At 41.8% G+C, this 19537-nt stretch overlaps 1 protein-coding gene across 1 annotated transcript in view; it reads right to left on the reverse strand.

The window, feature by feature from the left end:
* LOC129092822 (calsyntenin-2-like) overlaps nt 1-18933 on the reverse strand; it is a 165182-nt gene extending 146249 nt beyond the window's left edge. Inside the window, exons 1-3 of the mRNA XM_054600852.1 lie at nt 18907-18933; nt 17766-17802; nt 11055-11177 (exon numbers count right to left, since the gene is read on the reverse strand). Coding sequence (XP_054456827.1) covers nt 11055-11177; nt 17766-17802; nt 18907-18933 — 187 coding nt within the window. The remainder of the gene's footprint in view (nt 1-11054; nt 11178-17765; nt 17803-18906) is intronic.
* Nucleotides 18934-19537: the final 604 nt, after the last annotated feature.

The following is a 19537-nucleotide window of genomic DNA, read 5'->3' on the forward strand; positions in this document are numbered from 1 at the left end:
AGCCTGATGAGGCTAAAATGGGCTTCTGACGGGCGAGCATCAGCGCATCTACCCCGGATAGATGGGAAGGCGAATCCCCAAATTCCTCATCTCCATTTGAAAAATTGATGCAATTCATTCAGTGTGGAAGAATAGTGAAGGAGGGAGCGGGTGATTTCTGCGGTGATCTCGCCGCCAGGTGATTAAGGCCACGAGACGTTCGCTGGAATGATGTTCTAATAACCTCAGAGGCCATCCAGGATTTAACTACATGCACGTGTGTGGGGGATTAGTATTACATTTAAAGCTCTGACTGTTATGTTTCTATCAAAAGGAGATTTCCCTTTGATTCCCACGTTCATTTCTCCGTGCTCTCCCGGGTGTTGTTTAATATCAGTAGTTTTTTTTCTTATTCAGTGTGACAGACGATTTCTTGCCCTTCTGCGCAAAGATTGTACACACTCAATAAAAATCAGGCAAGTGAAAGCGGGGAAGGATTAATAAGATAGTGCCATGGTAAATCAAGGAGTTCAGGGGAAAGTCACTGTTAGTTGCTGCGGCGAATGCTTTGAATTATACACATTCCTTCACAGAAATCTCAAGCTGACAGAGTGTGTGTCTCTGAACCAGTGATGGAAGTAGTAGAACTATTTAGATCTTTTTCTTCAGTAAAAAAAAAAAGAAAAATCTCCACTACCAGTCCTGCATTTATATCCTCACACTGCACGTCCACCGGATTCGGCAAGGACACTCTGGGACTCGCTGTCCTCCACTCAATCAAAGCACCCGACTGTCTTGTTCTCTGTTTGGCGTTTCAAAAAGGAAACAACATGGCGGCCTGCTCATAAACGCTCTGTTATTCTGTCATGATTTACTCGTCCCTCCTCTTTTGTGTCTTTTGTTCGCGAAAGTAATTTCTTTAAATGTGCTTGTTGTACCTCACGTCAATGATCAGGCTGGTCCCATACAATATTCTTAACAATACCTTCGTATGTTATCCACGTTATATTGAACAAGGCTAATAAAGATCAATAAATCACACACAGGGTTGGCAGGAGGGGAGGCTGATGGGTCCAACAATTAGTGATCCTTCAGACAGTAGACCTCAGTTTGTTCCTCGTGAGAAAGGAGAGGTCAATGTTGATGTTTTTGTCAAGTAACTTGCAAACTTCAGTAACGGTTATTTTAACCAAAACAACGATCTACTCCCAAAACCTTATTATGTACTTACTAAGTAGTTCCTGATCTTTTTCTAAACCTAACTAAGTTTCCTATTTTGAAAAGAGAGTAAGCCTGTAAAGAGCGGAAATTGACACAAAAAATAAGATTTTCTTTTCAGGACATCATACAAAAGAGCTGTATAAGCATACGTGGCCATGATACATGAATTCATTTTAATTCCTTTAAACTTCTGGATTTTTATGTCCATATATATTCTTTGAGAGGTTGTAAAATTTAAAGTAATATAAAAAAATCGTAATTCAATGAGAATAAAGGTAATATACTGAGAAAAAAATCTACCTTCCTGCTGATTTTGAGATACTTAGTTTTCATTGGACAAGCTGGTATTAAAAATTGTCATCTGATAAGCAACTATAGCTGTCAGACAAATGTTGTGTAGTTTAAAAGTTCAATATTTGCTTCTGACATGCAGTGGAGTAGAAGTATAAAGTAGCATAAAATGGAAAGACTCAAACGTATACTTCTTTACTTGAGTAAATGTACTTAGTTACATTCCACCACTGGTCTACACAGATCCGGTTTGAGTAGTGATGCTTATATTCACACACACACACACACACACACACACACACACACACACACACACACACACACACACACACACACACACACACACACACACACACACACACTGTGTCTGTTTCCGCTTTAAAACTCTCCTGCTCCAAAGAGGAAACTTAAAAAAGGCTAGGTGATGGAGCAGCGGCGGGAGGGAAAAGGGGGAGGGGGAGGGGTGGTGCAGAGAGGATGCTGTCAGATTTCAAAGAGAAGAGGAGGTCCTGCTCAGAAAAACACACAGAAAGAGTGCTGGAAGTCAGGGGAGATGTTTCGGAGATAGGACTGGGAGCCAGATCAGAGACGGCATGAATGAAAAACACAAGTATTCAAGGGTAGACAGGATGAACCTCCAAATTTAAGTTGTATATCAAAAGCAGCGTCAGACTCTTTGAAGCGCAGCAGTGATGTTCTGGCAAGTGATGAATGCGATATTGACAAACTGCTTAAACATGGAGCGCTGCTTCGAGAGTTGAACTTCAGGGATCTCTCTCTATCTGACTGTGACGACTCCAGGTTCCACTTTCTTGTATGTTCTTCTCTCAGGAGTAGCGACAGTTTGTTGAAACTTTAATTGGAAGCCTTGAGGTTTGAGTGCTAATTGTCAACATATCCGCCGACGGCAAATAGGTATTTTTTTTTGCATGTTAACGCCTGAATATTCGTCATCAGTGTCACCAAACGTGTTGTGACACTGACATGAGGGACTTCTATTTATTCTTCCTAGAAATGCTGTAAAATAAGTGTTGAAACACCAAGAACCATGTGGTAGATTGTTTCGCGCCATATGCTGCTTTTATTATAATATACTTAGCACTTTATGGAATAATTCTTGCAACATGAAGCAGATTTTCTGGTTCTATTGTCGCACAGCATTTGAGCCACATTGTGTCAGACCTTGTCTCTCATGAAATCAAGGGCAGGATCAACAGAGGCTAAGTCCCGCCCCCTTCTGATAGACCACTATAGGCAATATCTTTGCAAAATAAATATGTACAACAGTCCAGGGGAGACATATCATTTTTTAAATCCCATTTGAATTGTGCTGTTTGATGTTTGTCAATTTGAAAGATGATTTTGCACATCAAGAAAGTTGCATTTCGTCGTAAAACTGTTGAATTATACGACTGAGTTGTCTCTTGCTGTTCACTACTACTATATTTTTTTCCAAAATAATAGGGACTTCACCTCTCTATGTTGTTAGCAGAAGGATTTGGTCTCTAATTTAATAATCCTGTTCATGACAACTGTTACGGGGAGTACATTGTTTGGATTAGCCGGGAGTCTGTGTGGTCATTGTGAGAGTTACCAAGAGTTTGCTATTATTACCTTGACGACTACATTAGCAGTTGACGGTAAATTCAATTATACCTCTGAATGTTGTAATTAGAATTATGAAAAACTCCCTTTTAAGCATCACAATGTAGCTATCATCATAAAATTTGAAGTTGACCTCAAACAAATATTTGTCAGACCCTTTTTATACAGATGATTTTTATAATTTACTGAAGATTGTCAATTTGTTTATAGTGTAAACACAAATTAAATAAGGCACATGTCTAATGTTATATGTCTAATATCATTTGGACATTATTTTGGAGCACTTAATGGTCGTACAGTATTGTTAAGTATTGTTTATTGGCCCCCTGGGATGGAGCAGTGACTCCCAAAGAAAAGTAATAATTTGGTAATTTTAAACACATCCCAGATAATTCACTCTAAGAGAAGGCTCGGAAAAATCTGCAAGAACAAACCTTAGATCTGTTTGTAGTGTCGATAAAAACCACAATATCTTCTTTGAATAGAAGATTCTTTGAGTCAGCAGAAGAAGAAAAAATGTACCCACTTCAGAAATAGAGCCTCACAAATCAGTTTCTAATTTCAAAAGCAGTAAAAGCCTCAGTTTGAAAGCAGCAACGACACTCACACAGGTACGACGAGGAGGTAGTTGACTGGAAATTCTGCTTTAAAAGGCATTCAAGAGAATGAGCGAGTGAGCCCTGCCCCCCCCGCCAGTTCTGTAACTCATCAAAAGAGCAAAAAAAATAAAAAGCTAAAAGCCTAGACAAAAAAAATCTCATTACAAAGACTATTTCCCTCATCTGTGTGGTTCAGTGAGGAAGCAGATTGCATTTCAGTACTTCATTAATAAATGAGTACGTGAACAATGGCAGAGTGATGGCTCCATTGTCTTGAAGCCAAAGTCGGAGGCGCTCTAAAGGCCAGAAGGCGAGATTATGCCGCCTGTGCTTTCCAGTTCACGAGTCTACAGATAGAAGTTTGCATGAAAAAGATTATCAACTGAATAAAACACTGTGCTTCAGTTTGACTTTACAGATTTGCTGTGTTTGCACTAGAGTCCTTATCTTGGACAAAGTTGGCTCTGCCCACCTGTTTCTTATCAGCCCTTCATACACTCAAGATATTATAACTGAAAATGATTTGAGAAAAGATGGGGAAAAAAAGGAGTGTGATTGAACAGGAAGGAGGGAAGAAAGTGAGGGCTCATTCCAGGTCAAAATTCAAGCAAAATGACCAAAAAAAAAAGAGGAAGGAGGAGCTAAATTGCTGTGGGAGGAAAGCCTGAACAGAAAGCACAGATGGAGAAAAAACATCTGGCACAATGTTGTGGAAAATATATTTTTTCTGATACACTATCACTCAAAATTATTTCAATCTGCTACTTTTTAATCATGGTTTTAAGCAAGAGCTTTGAAGTTGCCGATTTTGATGGAATTGACACAGCAGCACCTGCTTGTTTTTTGAAAGGATAATAAGCAAAAAAATGTAACTGGTGCCTCATTAAAAGCTGCCCGTTGGCCGCTGCATATGTTCATTCAGCTCCTATAATGATCTTTAAAAAGGCACAAAGGGTCTCTCGTCAGAAAGCCTCTTCTTCAACTTCACATCTCTGTTATCCGATCGCAATAAAAGTGACGTGTAGTTTCCCTTTCATACAGTTTGACAGGAGATGATTTCCTTTTAGACTCTACATTTATGAGATCGCCATGGGGCTTTTTTTGGCTAAATGCTTGACATTATTTCCTCATGGCAATGACGAAACTGCAGGACACTGAGCTTAAATACAGTGACAGCTCACCTTCAGCAATAACTCAGGAAGCTTCACAGATATTGTATCTGAGTTGTATTTATCACAGCATGACAGAAATTGTTTGATTGGCCCTGTCAACATGTGCATGTTTTACAACATTCTTAAAAGCATTTAATAGTAAATCATTATATTTCCTTTTACAAATAGACACATATAACCTTTATACTCTCTACTCATGATGCTATTCATCTCACTTCCACACATGTATCCCATCTGTGTCACCTCTCCCACAAACAAATCCTTCTCATTCCTCTCTAGTTAATGAAAACGTCGTGGTGTTCATGCTTCACCTACACACTGTGCTTAGCTCGCTGCTACCGTGCTAATGAGATACTTTTCATAATTAGCTCGAGATCTCTCTCCCAATAAGACAAATTGTGAAAGGCTAATTAATCACAGCACATTAACCAGCCTGTATGTTTTCACAAATTAAATTTAGATGCTTTATGGCAATGGGTGACAATATGATATTACCCGCGGTCTAATGGGAAACAATTGGATTCTCTGAAGAAAGCTAAGGTCAGAGATGACGGAAATTGCTCGAAAAAAACCAACACTTGGCCTTTGGGATTATGGGAGCAGGCATTATGACTTCCCAGAATGCATTGCTTTCAAAGCAATATACAGTCAAAGCATAATCCAGTAGGTCACTTTCCGAATTTTACCGTAAATGACCAATAAAATGTTTCAGTGTATCTTAACTTTCTCTTACTTTTCTTAGTACTTTTTTCTCGTACTAGTCTGCCACGTTAGATCCAAGAAAGTACTCCTAACTTCAGATAACTGTGAAAATGAACCGCATTAACACGAAGATTATCGCCTGTTAATAAATGGGCGTGCGTCCATAACATCATCCATAAAGGAAAGTGTAACCGTTTTAACATCGCCAGAAAATGAATAAAAGGACCAGCTAAAGTAATGGGCTGAAATTACGCGTGCCCTTAATACATTGTCACATGAGGTCGTACTGTCACTGAAATAAAGAAGAAATGGTTCCATATGAAAATCATCTCGTCACAGCATGGCAATGATGACATGAAACAGGAGGAGTTCAAATTATTTAAGATGTTCATATTGGTATTTTAGTGTTATACTACTGCATTAATATAAATGTAAAATACTGGTGATATCGTTAGGCTTTATGAATACATTTAGAATTATATTATTAAATATGCAGATTTAAACTTATAATGGGTTGTCAAACTCAAAATTGATTTTAAGATATTAAATATACAATGCAGTAGTGGAAAAACTTGGATAACAGCTCGTAAATTTAGTTCATACCTAAGAGAAAATATTCCAAAAATACGAGAAATGGTGAATGCAGCAAGTTCTCCTGAAACCCTCGTACATAAGAACAAATGTGTTTGTACCAGTGGTTATTTACGTGGACTGTTGTTTGTTCAGACATCAAATGAGACAGCAGGAACAGACTGATTCCTGCTGTCAGTCTGACTTCTTCTCTGCTGTGAATGATTGCAGGGCACAGACGGTAAATAAAAACTAAGTCCTCCCGTATTCAGAGTATGAGGGAAAAAGCCGAACTGCATATATGATTCATCAGAGCAAACATAAAGGGTGAAACATTATAATTTATGCATACTGAATGCGTATGTGTGCACGGCACCCTGGGGGTCTTCTGAAGCTGCCAGTGTTGTCGACTGTGCACCATGTGTATGTGGGTCACAGTTTAGACATTAGCTGGCCTGTGAAAGTGAGGGATTGACACATGAATACACTTTGTGGTGTGACGCCCACGCCACAAGGAGATCTAAGGGCTCTGGTGTCGGTGTGCAGAGGCAATAGAAGAAAGCAGGAGTGACTGACAACCAGCTAACCTGTGTCAAATACGGACACTCAGCACAGCTTTTGTCCATTAACCTCATTAACCCGACACTTTAGAGGCTTAGTCAGTCCAGTGGTAGCAGTCTCCTAAAAAAAGGCCACTTTAAATAAGCTAATGGACCACTGAGCTGGTCCCACTTATTATCCACCACTACGGAGTTCAGTGAGCAGGCTTCACTTGAAGAGGCAGCAAAGTGAATATTTTTTTCAGAATGTATTTTACATTCGTAAATCAATACTGTTTAGCTGCTGTGGTCAAACAAAGGAACGTAAGGTTAGCACAGAGGAATAACTCTGAATTCACTTACCATTTATAGGAAATCTTCATACAAACACTTCAACACTTCTGACTTGCAGATTCTCCGCTCCGCCATTTGAGCTACAGCTGTCACTTGTGGATGCTTTTGATTGATTGATTGTCTTCACCACGTTAAAACTCCTTTAAATGATGCAGAACCGGTTTGTATCTTACATCAAAACAAATGCTGTGGCAATGTTACCAAGTTACCAAATGTATTACAAATGGGACAACTGCACCAAGATCTTCTTACCCTCCGAGGGGCACATTTCTTTAGGTGGTGTTCTAGGCTAATAACTCATGGCACTGTATCCATGTAGGACAACTCACCCTCTGTAAAGTCCCGCCCCTCGAAAGCAGACCAGCCTATCAAAGCGTAGCATGAGCCTATTCCAGGTGTTAGCTATGCTGAATGTATACACCTGCTGCTTTTGCTTTTTAATGATTCTCGTAGTGAATAAAGACCTACCCTGCCTTAAAGGAACAGTGTTGTTGCTTATTTTTATAGTCTATTGTCCTGATCTCCAGTCGATGAGGTTGTACACTTTAACTCTGTGATTGGAAGGCTTTAGCTTCTATCTTTATCTTTGTATCCTGTTTTTGCTGCTGTATCAGTTTAGCATCCTGGATTTATCTTTCAAACACAATTTATTCAGTTAGTGACAGTGTGGGCTCCATGGTAGATTGGACAGCTTGACAGAGTAGCAGCAGGGGGCGGGGCTTAGCTAAGGGTCAATTCTGGCAACGACATTTACGGCCAATGACAAAGGACAGTGTCAAAGGTGGAAGTGGTGTGGCTTTTATGTAGAGAAGCAAAAAGTAAAAGTAATAAACTATTTTGTACGGCATGTCGTCTGAATACGTCAGAAGGAAAACTTGTTAATGACTGTTTCAAAAGGGTTTCATAGCTGTTTGACCATTCAACAAGCACTCTGGTTGCAGAGTACTGAAGTCTTACGGGTGTGGAGGTGTTCATCGGAGTTTGCATCCCATCACTGAACTACAATTCAGGCTTTTTTTGTAACCGAAACTGTTGTGAACCTTAACTGTGCTGTTGCCATGCACACTGTGGTTGCTATGCATGGATTTGATGGAATATCCACACTCTGTCAGGTGACGGGGCTGTGTCTGTACTACATAAGGCCCAGGTTTACCGAGTTGAAGCATCACTTAGGTTCGTTTCTGCACAGTCTCAGCTACATCAGGGCATGTGTAGCTGTCAGGGAATGGAAAAACTCAAGTTGACGACCGACTGACTTTGTGCTGGCACTTGTCAACTAATAAAATAATTTGTTGTGACAGATTAGACAGCAGCATATGCTCCAGACGAATTTTATTCTAACACATGTGCAACCTATTCATGAATAAAGAATAGGCCTTGGTATAGAGCAAAAAGCATCAGAATGTACATCAAAGTGTGATACAGTTATCTGCAGCACAGCTGTTTGCATCGACTACCTTTTTCTCTTTGTTTCCTAGAGAGAGACGCCTGCACTTTGTCAGACATAGCCATGCATAAAACAATGAGTCTATCTGTACCAGTGGGTTTCACTCTCCCTGACATGCTGTCTGTGTGGTTTTGAAGCTTGTAGCAGCAGTGATGGCTGATGTCAGTCTCAGCTTTCAGGCACAGCGGTGCCACTTTTCCTGTTGTTCCAGACCAGTGAGTGTGGTGACTGTTGCACCCTGCTCAGCAGTCCGGGAGGATTACTGAGCAGGTTTGGAGTGATGTAAAAGACAAGGGGGGGAAATACTGCAGGTGTTTGTGCTGGTTTGTTGGTGTTGGTGCATTGAATTAAACCCAATCGTGTGGTGCTTATAGGTAGGCACAGAGGAAATTATTTAAAGAGGCCCTATTATACTTTCCACTTTTCCCCTCTCCTTTAGTGTGTTATATATATTTTTGTACATGTAAAAGGTCCGTAGAGTGTAAAACCTGAAGTTCACGTCTAAAAGGAGTTACCCTCTCCCTCAGAAGCTCATGAGCTCCTGAAACGGCTCTGTTGAATTCTCTCCTTCACTTCTGTAACTTTATGAGGTCACAATGTTACGGAAGTCACATAAAACTCCTTCCGGCTAGTTTGGCGCTCAAATGACAAAAGAGAGAGACGGAGATGAAGCTCCAGAGGAAGAGTTTTTTGAAATGTGAAACGTTGACCAATCACAACAGAGCGGGCTAGCTGACCAATCAGAGCAGACTTTGCTTTCTGGAGGGAGGAGCCAGCGCTACGGAGCGTTTCAGAGAGAGGGTGAGAAGAGGTGCTGCAGGACAGCCAGGATGAGGAAAAAACGAGGAGGATTATGAGCATTAACGCATGTAAACATGTTGTAACTGTAACTTGAGATAAAAATATGCACCCGGAAAATAGCATAATAGGGCCTGTTTAAAAAACACAAAGTAACACATATATATTCTTTGTAGTTCCTGCCATCACCAATCCAGCAGCTTGACCGCAAGACAGACTCTCTGTGTCTTAGATGTATTGTAATTAAAACCTGGCTGACCAAATTAATGAGGTTTAACAGCTACCTGTGCACTGCCCTGACACTACGCCCCGGCAATTTGTTGGAAGAAGGCACGATTACTGGATAACTGTCTCTGCTCTGAACTGTGTCTGCCTGGTTGGACACACCGCTGCTCTAAGAGGAGAGAAGAGGAGTGACTGTTGCAATGTGTGTGTGTGTGTGTGTGTGTGTGTGTGTGTTGTTTGTGTGTGTGTGGGGTTTGTTGTGTGTGTGTGTGTGTTTGTTTGTGTGTAGGGGGTTTGTTGGGTATAGCTGGAAGGTGTGTGGGAGGAGGAGGTGAGATACAAAATAAAAAAGAACATGTGGGAAGTGGTGATGAGATGGGAACAAGAGAGAAATGAGAACTGATAGAAATAGCAGGAAGAAGAGAAGGAGACTTCTGGAAGACAGATGATGTTAATGTTCTCGCTTTTTAATTATTTAGTGAGAAAATCTCTCTCGGTACCTCGCTTATGAAATCCAGGAATACCCATGCACTCTGCTCGTTGTGTGTGTGTGTGTGTGTGTGTGTGTGTGTGTGTGTGTGTGTGTGTGTGTGTGTGTGTGTGTGTGTGTGTGTGTGTGTGTGTGTTGTTGTTGTGTTGCTGTCAGTCTACTGAGAGCCAGAGGACATATGCTGGTCAGCCAGCTGCCCTCCCTACTGTCTCATCATTTTCTCTCTTTCTCCCTGTAGGGTGGCCATTACAGTGAGCCCCCTCAGGCCATGCCACAACACACACAACACACACACACACACACACACACACACACACACACACACACACACACACACACACACACACACACACACACAGTAGAAAACAATGGGAAATTGTTTTAGTAGCATACACGCAGGCACGCTCGCGCACACACTCTCTCTCACTTCATCCATCCATCCAACCCAGCTCGAGGGCCTCGGTGAGTGGGCTCTAGCCCCACGCTGCAGCCCCATGCTAGGGCCTTGGCCACATTAGCGCCCTGGCGGGACACAGGCAGCCTGGGCTTGCCAACAGCCTGCAGCAAACGTTCTCCCACAAGAGCTGGCACCCTTTAGAAGAGCTGGAATGGTCACAAAGTGGGAAGAATCTAATCCGGTTTGACTCGTTTCTTTTTTTTTGCAGCATCCTCAGCCACCATGGGGCTTATTTAGGCCACTTTACACTCTAAATAAATATGAAATATGAGTCTTGGATGTGATGTGTGCTCACTGGGAATTATTGGATTAAATGGTTGCAGCACATAGCAGGGTTAACGCTAAGAAGAAGAAAAAAAAAGCTGTGATGCTGCAGTTATGGTACATGAAGCCAATTTAAGCCCCTTCACATTGATATCACATGACAGCTTTATATGGTTTATATCCTCACTGTAAGTATATCCTGCAGCTATATGCTTCCCTGTGCGGATTAACACCTGAGTCATCGTTGGCTGCCTCCGTTCGGTCGGAGATAGCCAGCCTCCCGCCCCAGTTGCCATGATCACCCTCCAGTTGACAGCCATTAGGGTTGAAATGAACCATACCTGCGTAGGGGATGGGGGCGTCTTTGTCCAGGGCCACCAGAGGAGGATCGAGCAGAACGATGTCAGTGTTTTCAGTGATCACCCCATGGTACGATGTCTCAATCCACGGCTTGTGCTTATTCACTGTGGAGGACAAGAAGGCAGAGTGTGAGGCGAAAGTGAAACACTTCTGCTACCAGGGTGCAACGGATCTGTCAATTTCATTTCACGTGAGGAACAGTCGAGGGATAAACAATTCAACTTTGACATGCACACACAGGCAAATGCAGTGTACTGCTGCAAGAATACATGCACTTTTTATTCTGTTCTTGGCTCCTCCAGCTTCAGTTTCTACAAAACATTCTCATTTTGCTAATCGTCCCCCTAAACCTCTTTTCTCTCTTTTGTTCTTTTCTTCCTTCAAGCATTCCCTGCAGGTTTCAAAGCAAAGTGCCATGCTTGATCAATGACCACCACTGCGCTGGCAGCAGAAAGCGGTATCCAAGGCCAAGCCAAAACAAAGTTCATGTGCTGAGGGCCTGATTAAGGGCCATAATTGAGTCACGGCCCCCCTGGCCTGTGCGGCACCGTGCCGACCCAGTTGCCATTTGTTTACCTCGTGGCGGTCTAAAAAAGGAGAGGCAGAGGGAATAACTTCTTAGTGCTTTTTAGCTACGCCAGAACAAAGCCACAAATTAGACTTTGTGTGCGTTCAAGTTATTGGGCTGAGCATGACACAAAACATGGCAGTTTTTTCTGTGGTCCCCTGAGCAACATTGCATAAATAAAGAATGAAAAAAACATGATGTGGTTTAATAGGGAATGAAGGGCATATGCAAAAAGTAAGGATAAAAACTTTCATGGGCTGATGATTTATATTGTCAATATTTAGCTGTGTTTTTAAATAAATAACCACTTAAGATGCCAATAAGAAAGTAAAAGGATAACATGTAGAATTTTTGACTGTCTACACTGATTTCAGGGTTGTTGAAATTATTTTTCAGGATGGCGTTAAATTATAGTTCAAAGAAAGAAATCGGAATCAGCAGGTGAGATAGAAATTATATATAAATTGGAAATCTGAAGTGGCCGAGATTGCAATCAGTGCATCTCTATAATCTAGATATAAATGCAGACCACTTCAGTTATTCACTGAATGTCAGTAAAAGCCACATGTCGATGCTAAAACGTGTACTTTAACAAACAACCAAGACCAACAATTGTTACTACATTCCTATTATGTGAGAACAGAGAACAATTCGATTTTTCTTTCTCACTTCCATCCAGTCTTAATGTGATTATCTGTTTTCACGTCACTTCAAATCAGATTTAACAGACACGGCCATGTTTTGCTACTGAGAGTGCATAAGGACTAGTTAGCAAGCTTGCAGGGAAGGCAAACTAGTTAGCTCAAAGTAATGGAATACCAAGTGATTCTTTTATTATCTTATTTAACTATGATAATAAAAGGATCTCTTATGTCTGTTTGTTTTTTTGCTGGATGAAAATGAACTTTTTGGCAGTTAGTATAACAATAGAACACACTTCAAGTACACCAACATTCTTGTGAAGATACAAGATAAAGAACCAAGGTTGATTGATTTTAGCACAAGTTGTGGAATTACATTTTTGAGGACTTTGTTGGTGTCCTCAAAACCCTAATGAGACCTGGTGAAAACATGCTACCGCTACAGGGATGCATATTCACGGGTGTCAGGACAGAAAGCATGACTAACGGTCCTGATCCAGTCAGAGGAGATAATTTACAGGGTCACAGAGATGGGAGCACACAATCGTCTATTAGGACGCAATAAATATGCATGAGTTTGCTACGGTGACGGGTAGAATGATGCCCGATTTCAACTTTAAATGCCAAACCATGTCATTTTGGGAATTGATAGCTTGCTGACGACGCTGTGCAGGAATGTCATAGAGAAACATGATTTTTATGGGTCATCCCTGTCACTGCCAAAGCTACCGCAAAGACAGACAAATCAGTTTTTTTCCGGTGGAACGTGATGCAGGTACTACTCATTAGCATACTTATTCATGTTAGATCTAGCTCTGGGATTATCCAGCAAAATGTCTGCAAAATCAAGGAGAGGAAGTGAGTTATCATAAGAGAAAAATAGAAAATGATGTCCTCCTCCAGCTTGGAACAAGTGCATAACCCCAAATAATGTGTAATACAGGCTGAAACACTATTTGAGCACAATGCGTGACAGCTAATGAGGAGTCTGGAGATCAAGAAGAGAGTCGTACTCAACTTCATATTCGTCTCACAGCTTCGGAGGCCTTTTGCCCTTTAAATCCCCGATGTGGCCGTCTGTGCCGCTCGCCGTGACTACTTAGTGCCAGGCTGACCTAAATGTTCTGTTATCAGAAATGCCAAAATGTTCTATTGTGAGAGCACAAAGTGATCAGAGGCAGTCTCTGAACGTACGTTTATAGCAAGTGATGCACCGATCTGACATTTTAAGTCATAACGATAACTGGGCTTTATGTTTTTAATGAATAAGCTGAATGTCTTACTGTGTGGAAGTGACTCAAAGGCAACACCAGCTGTGATGTAAACATTGCTTTACTAACTTTGCCAAACTAAATGTAACAAATGAATACATAGATATAAATGTACTGAATTATTATTCATTATTAAAGTAATAAATTGAAATAAAAAAATTGTATCAGCAACATGGTAATACATCTTCATAATTAACAGGAATTACAAATCAAGGGTAAACCTTTTTAATGCAGCAACACATTGGTCAAAACTTGAACGATGAATTAAATGCAACAAATTATTATTTACATGATAGATTAATCTGCTGATTATTTACTCCATCAATTGTTTGGTCTATAAAATGTGTCTTTAAATGTCTTGTTTTGTCAGTCAAAACCTAAAGATATCAGTTTAAAATTATATAAAACAGAGAGAAAAAGGCAATTTGAGAGGATGAAAACTGCATTTTTCTGTCATTTTTGCATAAATAATTACTTCAATTGACTGGGATCATTAATGTTAAAGGCAACATCAGGCTTGACGAAAACATTGCATTCCTAACATTCTAAAGTAAAATGTAAAAAGTAAATACATCGATATAAATGTACTGATTTGTTATTGATTGATACCAGATCCAGCTATTTGAGTCACTATCGTCCTGATATTGGTATCAATGCATCATCCCTACATATAACACAACGGCAGACAACAGAACATCACGATTTAGCCTGATGGCCTCTCCATGCTGGTGACCTTTGTGATATCACCAGAACACAACATGAAGTGCATCTTTCCATCAGTCAGCATGGACTTGCTGCCGCTGCGGGTTAATGATGTCTCAAAGCCTCGCTGCTTTCTCTCTGTGTGTGTGTGTGTGTGTGTGTGTGGGATGGAATGGTTTTTCACCAGGAGTGATGAGGACATTAGAGGAGTGTCCACCTCCTGTAATCGCGGTAGTGTCTTGATGGGGTGCCACCCACACGTCAACCCCCAACCCCACATCTGCAGCACATCTGATCACTGGAGAGAAATACGACGCCGTCGTCACAGAGTGGGGGTCCATGCATCGACAGCCTGAGACATGAGTCATTAACACGGAAAATGGATGGATGAGCGCCTCTCTTTTTTGCTAATAATGCAGGTTATCAGATTTTGAAGAGGGGTGGAGGAGCATGGTTGGAGAAATGATGCAGCCAGAACCATCAGTTCCAGAGGGCTCCCAGGGGAAACATTGCGGCCGCTTACCGCGATCGAACCCTCGGCTGCAAGCGCTAATGCCTCTACGCTAAGTGATTAGCTACATACTCCTCCATGGCACCTTGAATCAAAACCTAAACACGGTTTAATCTCCTGATCAATACGGAGGGAACACGACAACCCCGCATAGCTAAATGTGTCTGCGTCATCTCGCTCTGCAGGTGGAGTCAGAACGAAGCGCTTCTCCGGGTTGCTCTCTTTGCTGAGCTTTTTTGTTGTGCCGATGAGAAAATGTGTCCCTTTGGCATTTCGATCAGACTGCGAGGTGCTCAACTACGACTCTGCCTTCAGGCTTTAGACAGCCTCTAATAGGATGTGTGCTTAAAAAATGAAACGAAATGAGCAAACACACACAAAATGCCAGAGACTGCTCTCCAGGTAACCCCAATTTTTAAAAGCAAACACCTTCAATGGCCACTGAAAGCACTTGGTTAAATGGCGAGCAGTAACCTCTTGTTTGTGAACGGAGGGAGGTCCATTTGCCAGCGTCTTATGAAACCTTGTGGCTGTTTGGCTGAACATGAAAAGATGAGATGCAAGGGTAAACTGAAATTTTTTTTTTTCTTTTTTTTTTTTTTTTTTTTTTTTGTTACATCTCCGGGACAGAACAGGAATCAAACGCACCATTTTCTGTTTCATGTGTTAACAAGCAGAAGGAAAACTGCTCATGTGAGATTGTTGTGTTTGCTTATTCAAACTAGAGACCGGGATTGAAATACCATGACCTTTTCGTCCACTGTGTCACACAAGAGGTGGGTGGAGGGGATCAACATCATTTTCCTCATTTTTTGGAGGCAGCGGGGCGAATTCTGTTAACTGGCTTCAAGGTAGACTTGACAAAATCCTTCTACTTCGTATAATATCTCTAGGAAAGCCTTATTTCAGCCTTTATTTCCTTTAAACAGGCCCTATTATGTTATGTTCCGGGTGCATATTTCTCTAGTTACAGTTACAACATGTTTACATGCGTTAATGCTCATAATCCTCCTTGTTTTTCTCATCCTGGCTGTCCTGCGGCACCTCTTCTCACCCTCTCTCTGAAATGCTCCGTTGGTCAACGTTTCACATTTCAAAAAACTCTTCCTCAGGAGCTTCAGTTCCGTCTCTCTCTTTTGTTGTTTGAGGGACAAACTAGCCAGAAGGAGTTTTACGTCACTTCCGTAACATTGTGACCTCATAAAGTTACATTATGACATCATAAAGTTACATTGTGACCTCATAAAGTTACGGAAGTGAAGGAGAGAATTCAATTGAGCCGTTTCAGGAGCTCAGGAGCTTCTGAGGGGGAGGGTAACTCCTTTTAGGCGTGGACTTCAGGTTTTACAGTCTACGGACCTTTTACATGTACAAAAATATATATAACACACTAAAGAAGAGGGGAAAAGTGGAAAAGCACAATAGGGCCACTTTAATGAAAAGCTTCCACCTTTTCCTGCTCTTAGCTTTAGGCAGATATGTTGCAAATAAATTAACAAATTGCATTACATATGTTTCAATAATAACCACTTCTGTCCCCACACATGAGTGGCATTAAAGGCCACAGAGTTATATTTTTGTTCTACAAATCAATTTAATTACGTGGGTTGGATGTATACAGTTATCAGACCTGTACAGGCTAATGTAATCATGGTTGTGTGACAGCTGAAAGGTGAGCGCTGGAGCACCGGCTGCCCTTTACCGCTGGCTGCCGGTCTGCGCCACTATATCGCTCTCCGCCATTTCACTGCCAATTAAGCAGAGCGCCGCGGATTTGACTTTAGTCTCGGAGCATGGCAGAGGCGCTATAACGGCTGATTAATCTCTGACCGGGCGACGGGGGTTCGCCACCGTTAACCATGCCACCTCCTAACAGGCGGGCACTGCAATCTGAAACATGCCTCGGGGGGGCGGGGGGAGGAAGAGAAACAGTTGTAATTAAAAAGAACTCTGTAGGAAATTAAACTCTGATTGATAAGGTCAACAGTAAGGGCCCATGATGAATACATCAGCATAATGAAAAGTAAACCTAGCAGAGACAGTTAGCCGTTACAGCCACCGACAGGCAATTACACGGCATGCTGGGAGCTCACGCCGGCTCCGAGAGGCTCAGAGATGCCCATCAACGGGTCGCCACGAATCACTGAGAGGCATTAAAGGCCACAGGGGGGGGGATTGTCTCAGCTCTGGGTTTTTATTTTCCCTCAACCACTCCATGGTTACAGTGATCCGTGTCTTCTTTGAACCTTGGAGATCTTTGCAAAACTTTAATCTTCCTTCGCACTCGGCGCACCGGCTTCATGCTTCACAGAGCAGGCTGACAGGAACCATCTGCCGGGGAGGGGACTTTATTAAATATAAAAGCTTCTAAGTAGGGTTTTGCAACTAGATACAGGGAGTAAGTTACCAAAACTGACAAATAAAATGACTAATTAACAAAAATTGGCTGAGGCAAAGAAAGTCCCTTTACTGATATATGGATTTTAAAAGGTGTACTCCAGTGATTTAGTATTGTACTTACATAGAGTTATATAATCTGAGTTGGGTTAAGCCTTAAATCATTGGATGCTGTAATGCAACTCATCAGATATTTGTGCAATCTATATAGTTGGTGGGGATTGAAATCAAATAATTTGCATTTGATGGGATCGCTGGTTTAAAATGTACTGTGTTATGAAGCTACAGATGATTGTTGGCTCTGTGTCACTGCAGATAAAAGGGGCCCGGCCTCCACACTCACTCGCCAGCAAAACTCATACGTTTGTGCATCTTCATCTGCATGTACTGCCAGCTCTGCAGTGACACAGAGCTGGTTGAAAATGACATTTTTTTTCTCTATGAATGAATTAGACCTCAGCTATGTTGTTTTGGAAATGATTGCCCACTGATATCCCAAACACACATCTCTTCTTACCTCTACATCTTAATAGCTTTATGATCTGATAACGGTGAAGTGCGGTTTTATCTGACAGCTAGATCACTGTGTGGTCAAAACAAACATTTGGAACAGGAACACAGGACCAAAACTGTGGAAATGTATTTTTTACATTTCAGTGACCCTCAGATTGTAGTGCATGCTGAAATATTTGAAAAAATTCAAGTACGATCACAAACAACCCAGATGACATCACCAATAGAGTCAATTCATTCTCAGTTCAAACAGATGAGGAGTGAATCCCGGCTTATTTTTCTCCATCACACCGATGTTTGCAAAGTCAAATACAACAAGAGGAACCAAAGCGAGGATCAAACCGCAACAGCTGCCAAGCTCAACAAATAAATATGAGGAGGGCTTTCTGTGTTCGGGTGGAATACAAGTGAGTTCATTATGCAGTCAGAACATACAGCGAAGGAAAACCGCGTTCCTGCCAAAACACCTGGGTTACACCGAGGCCACCCCCACAACAGCCCCCCTCTCAGACTGGGACCCCCCATAACCTCTGCTGTGATCTCTTCAGAGCTCCTTCTGCTGTCGTCTCATCTCAGAACAGAAGTCTGGAAGAACATGTAGTGGAAACTAAACTATCCACTTCCACGCCATCTAAAAAAACAAAACACTTAATGTCCTCTTGGATTAAATTGAAAAAACATGACTCGGCCAGAAAACAATTTGCCTGTAAGGCTTTTTTTTGTGGCTATTGTGTTTGAATTTGGTTTCTTGAGATTATGAGCCGTCCGTAGCCCTGGGCAGGGTGAGATAAAACTGGATCACACACTTTTTTTTTAAAGTGGCCCTATTATGCTTTTCCACTTTTTCCCTCTTCTTTAGTGTGTTATATATATTTTTGTACATGTAAAAGGTCCGTAGAGTGTAAAACCTGAAGTCCACGCCTAAAAGGAGTTACCCTCCCCCTCAGAAGCTCCTGAAACGGCTCCATTGAATTCTCTCCTTCACTTCTGTAACTCCTTACAGAAGTGAAGTAAAACTCCTTCTGGCTAGTTTGGCCCTCAAACAACAAAACAGAGAGACGGAGCTGAAGCTCTGGAGGAAGAGTTTTTTGAAACGTGAACCGTTGACCAATCACAACAGAGCGGGCTAGCTGACCAATCAGAGCAGACTTTGCTTTCTGGAGGGAGGAGCCAGCGCTACGGAGCGTTTCAGAGAGAGGGTGAGAAGAGGTGCTGCAGGACAGCCAGGATGAGAAAAACAAGGAGGATTATGAGCATTAACGCATGTAAACATGTTGTAACTGTAACTTGAGATAAAAATATGCACCCGGAAAATAGTATGGAAAAATCCATAATAGGGCCTGTTTAAAAAACACAAAGTAACACATATATATTCTTTGTAGTTCCTGCCATCACCAATCCAGCAGCTTGACCGCAAGACAGACTCTCTGTGTCTCAGATGTATTGTAATTAAAACCTGGCTGACCAAATTAATGAGGCTTAACAGCTACCTGTGCACTGCCCTGACACTACGCCCCGTCGTGTCAGGGCACTGTTTAAGGTTTGTTGAGAGTGGAATAACCTTAACAATTCAGAGGTTGCCCTGCATCGCCTCAGGTGTGTGTGAATGCCAAAGTTGGTAAAACGTAGTATGTAAGCCTGTGGATGTCAGTGTCTGTGTGTGTGTGTGTGTGTGTGTGTGTGTGTGTGTGTGTGTGTGTGTGTGTGTGTGTGTGTGTGTGTGTGTGTGTGTCTGTGTGTGTGTGTGTGTCTGTGTGTGTGTGTGTGCTGCTTTTGTGGCCCACGGCATGCCATGATCCCAGTGCCATTGTGTGTATGTATGAGTATGTGTTGTAGCGGAGGCTCAGTGGCAGCAGGACCC

Source organism: Anoplopoma fimbria, chromosome 1 (genome assembly GCF_027596085.1).
Source record: "Anoplopoma fimbria isolate UVic2021 breed Golden Eagle Sablefish chromosome 1, Afim_UVic_2022, whole genome shotgun sequence".
Taxonomy (NCBI): domain Eukaryota; kingdom Metazoa; phylum Chordata; class Actinopteri; order Perciformes; family Anoplopomatidae; genus Anoplopoma; species Anoplopoma fimbria.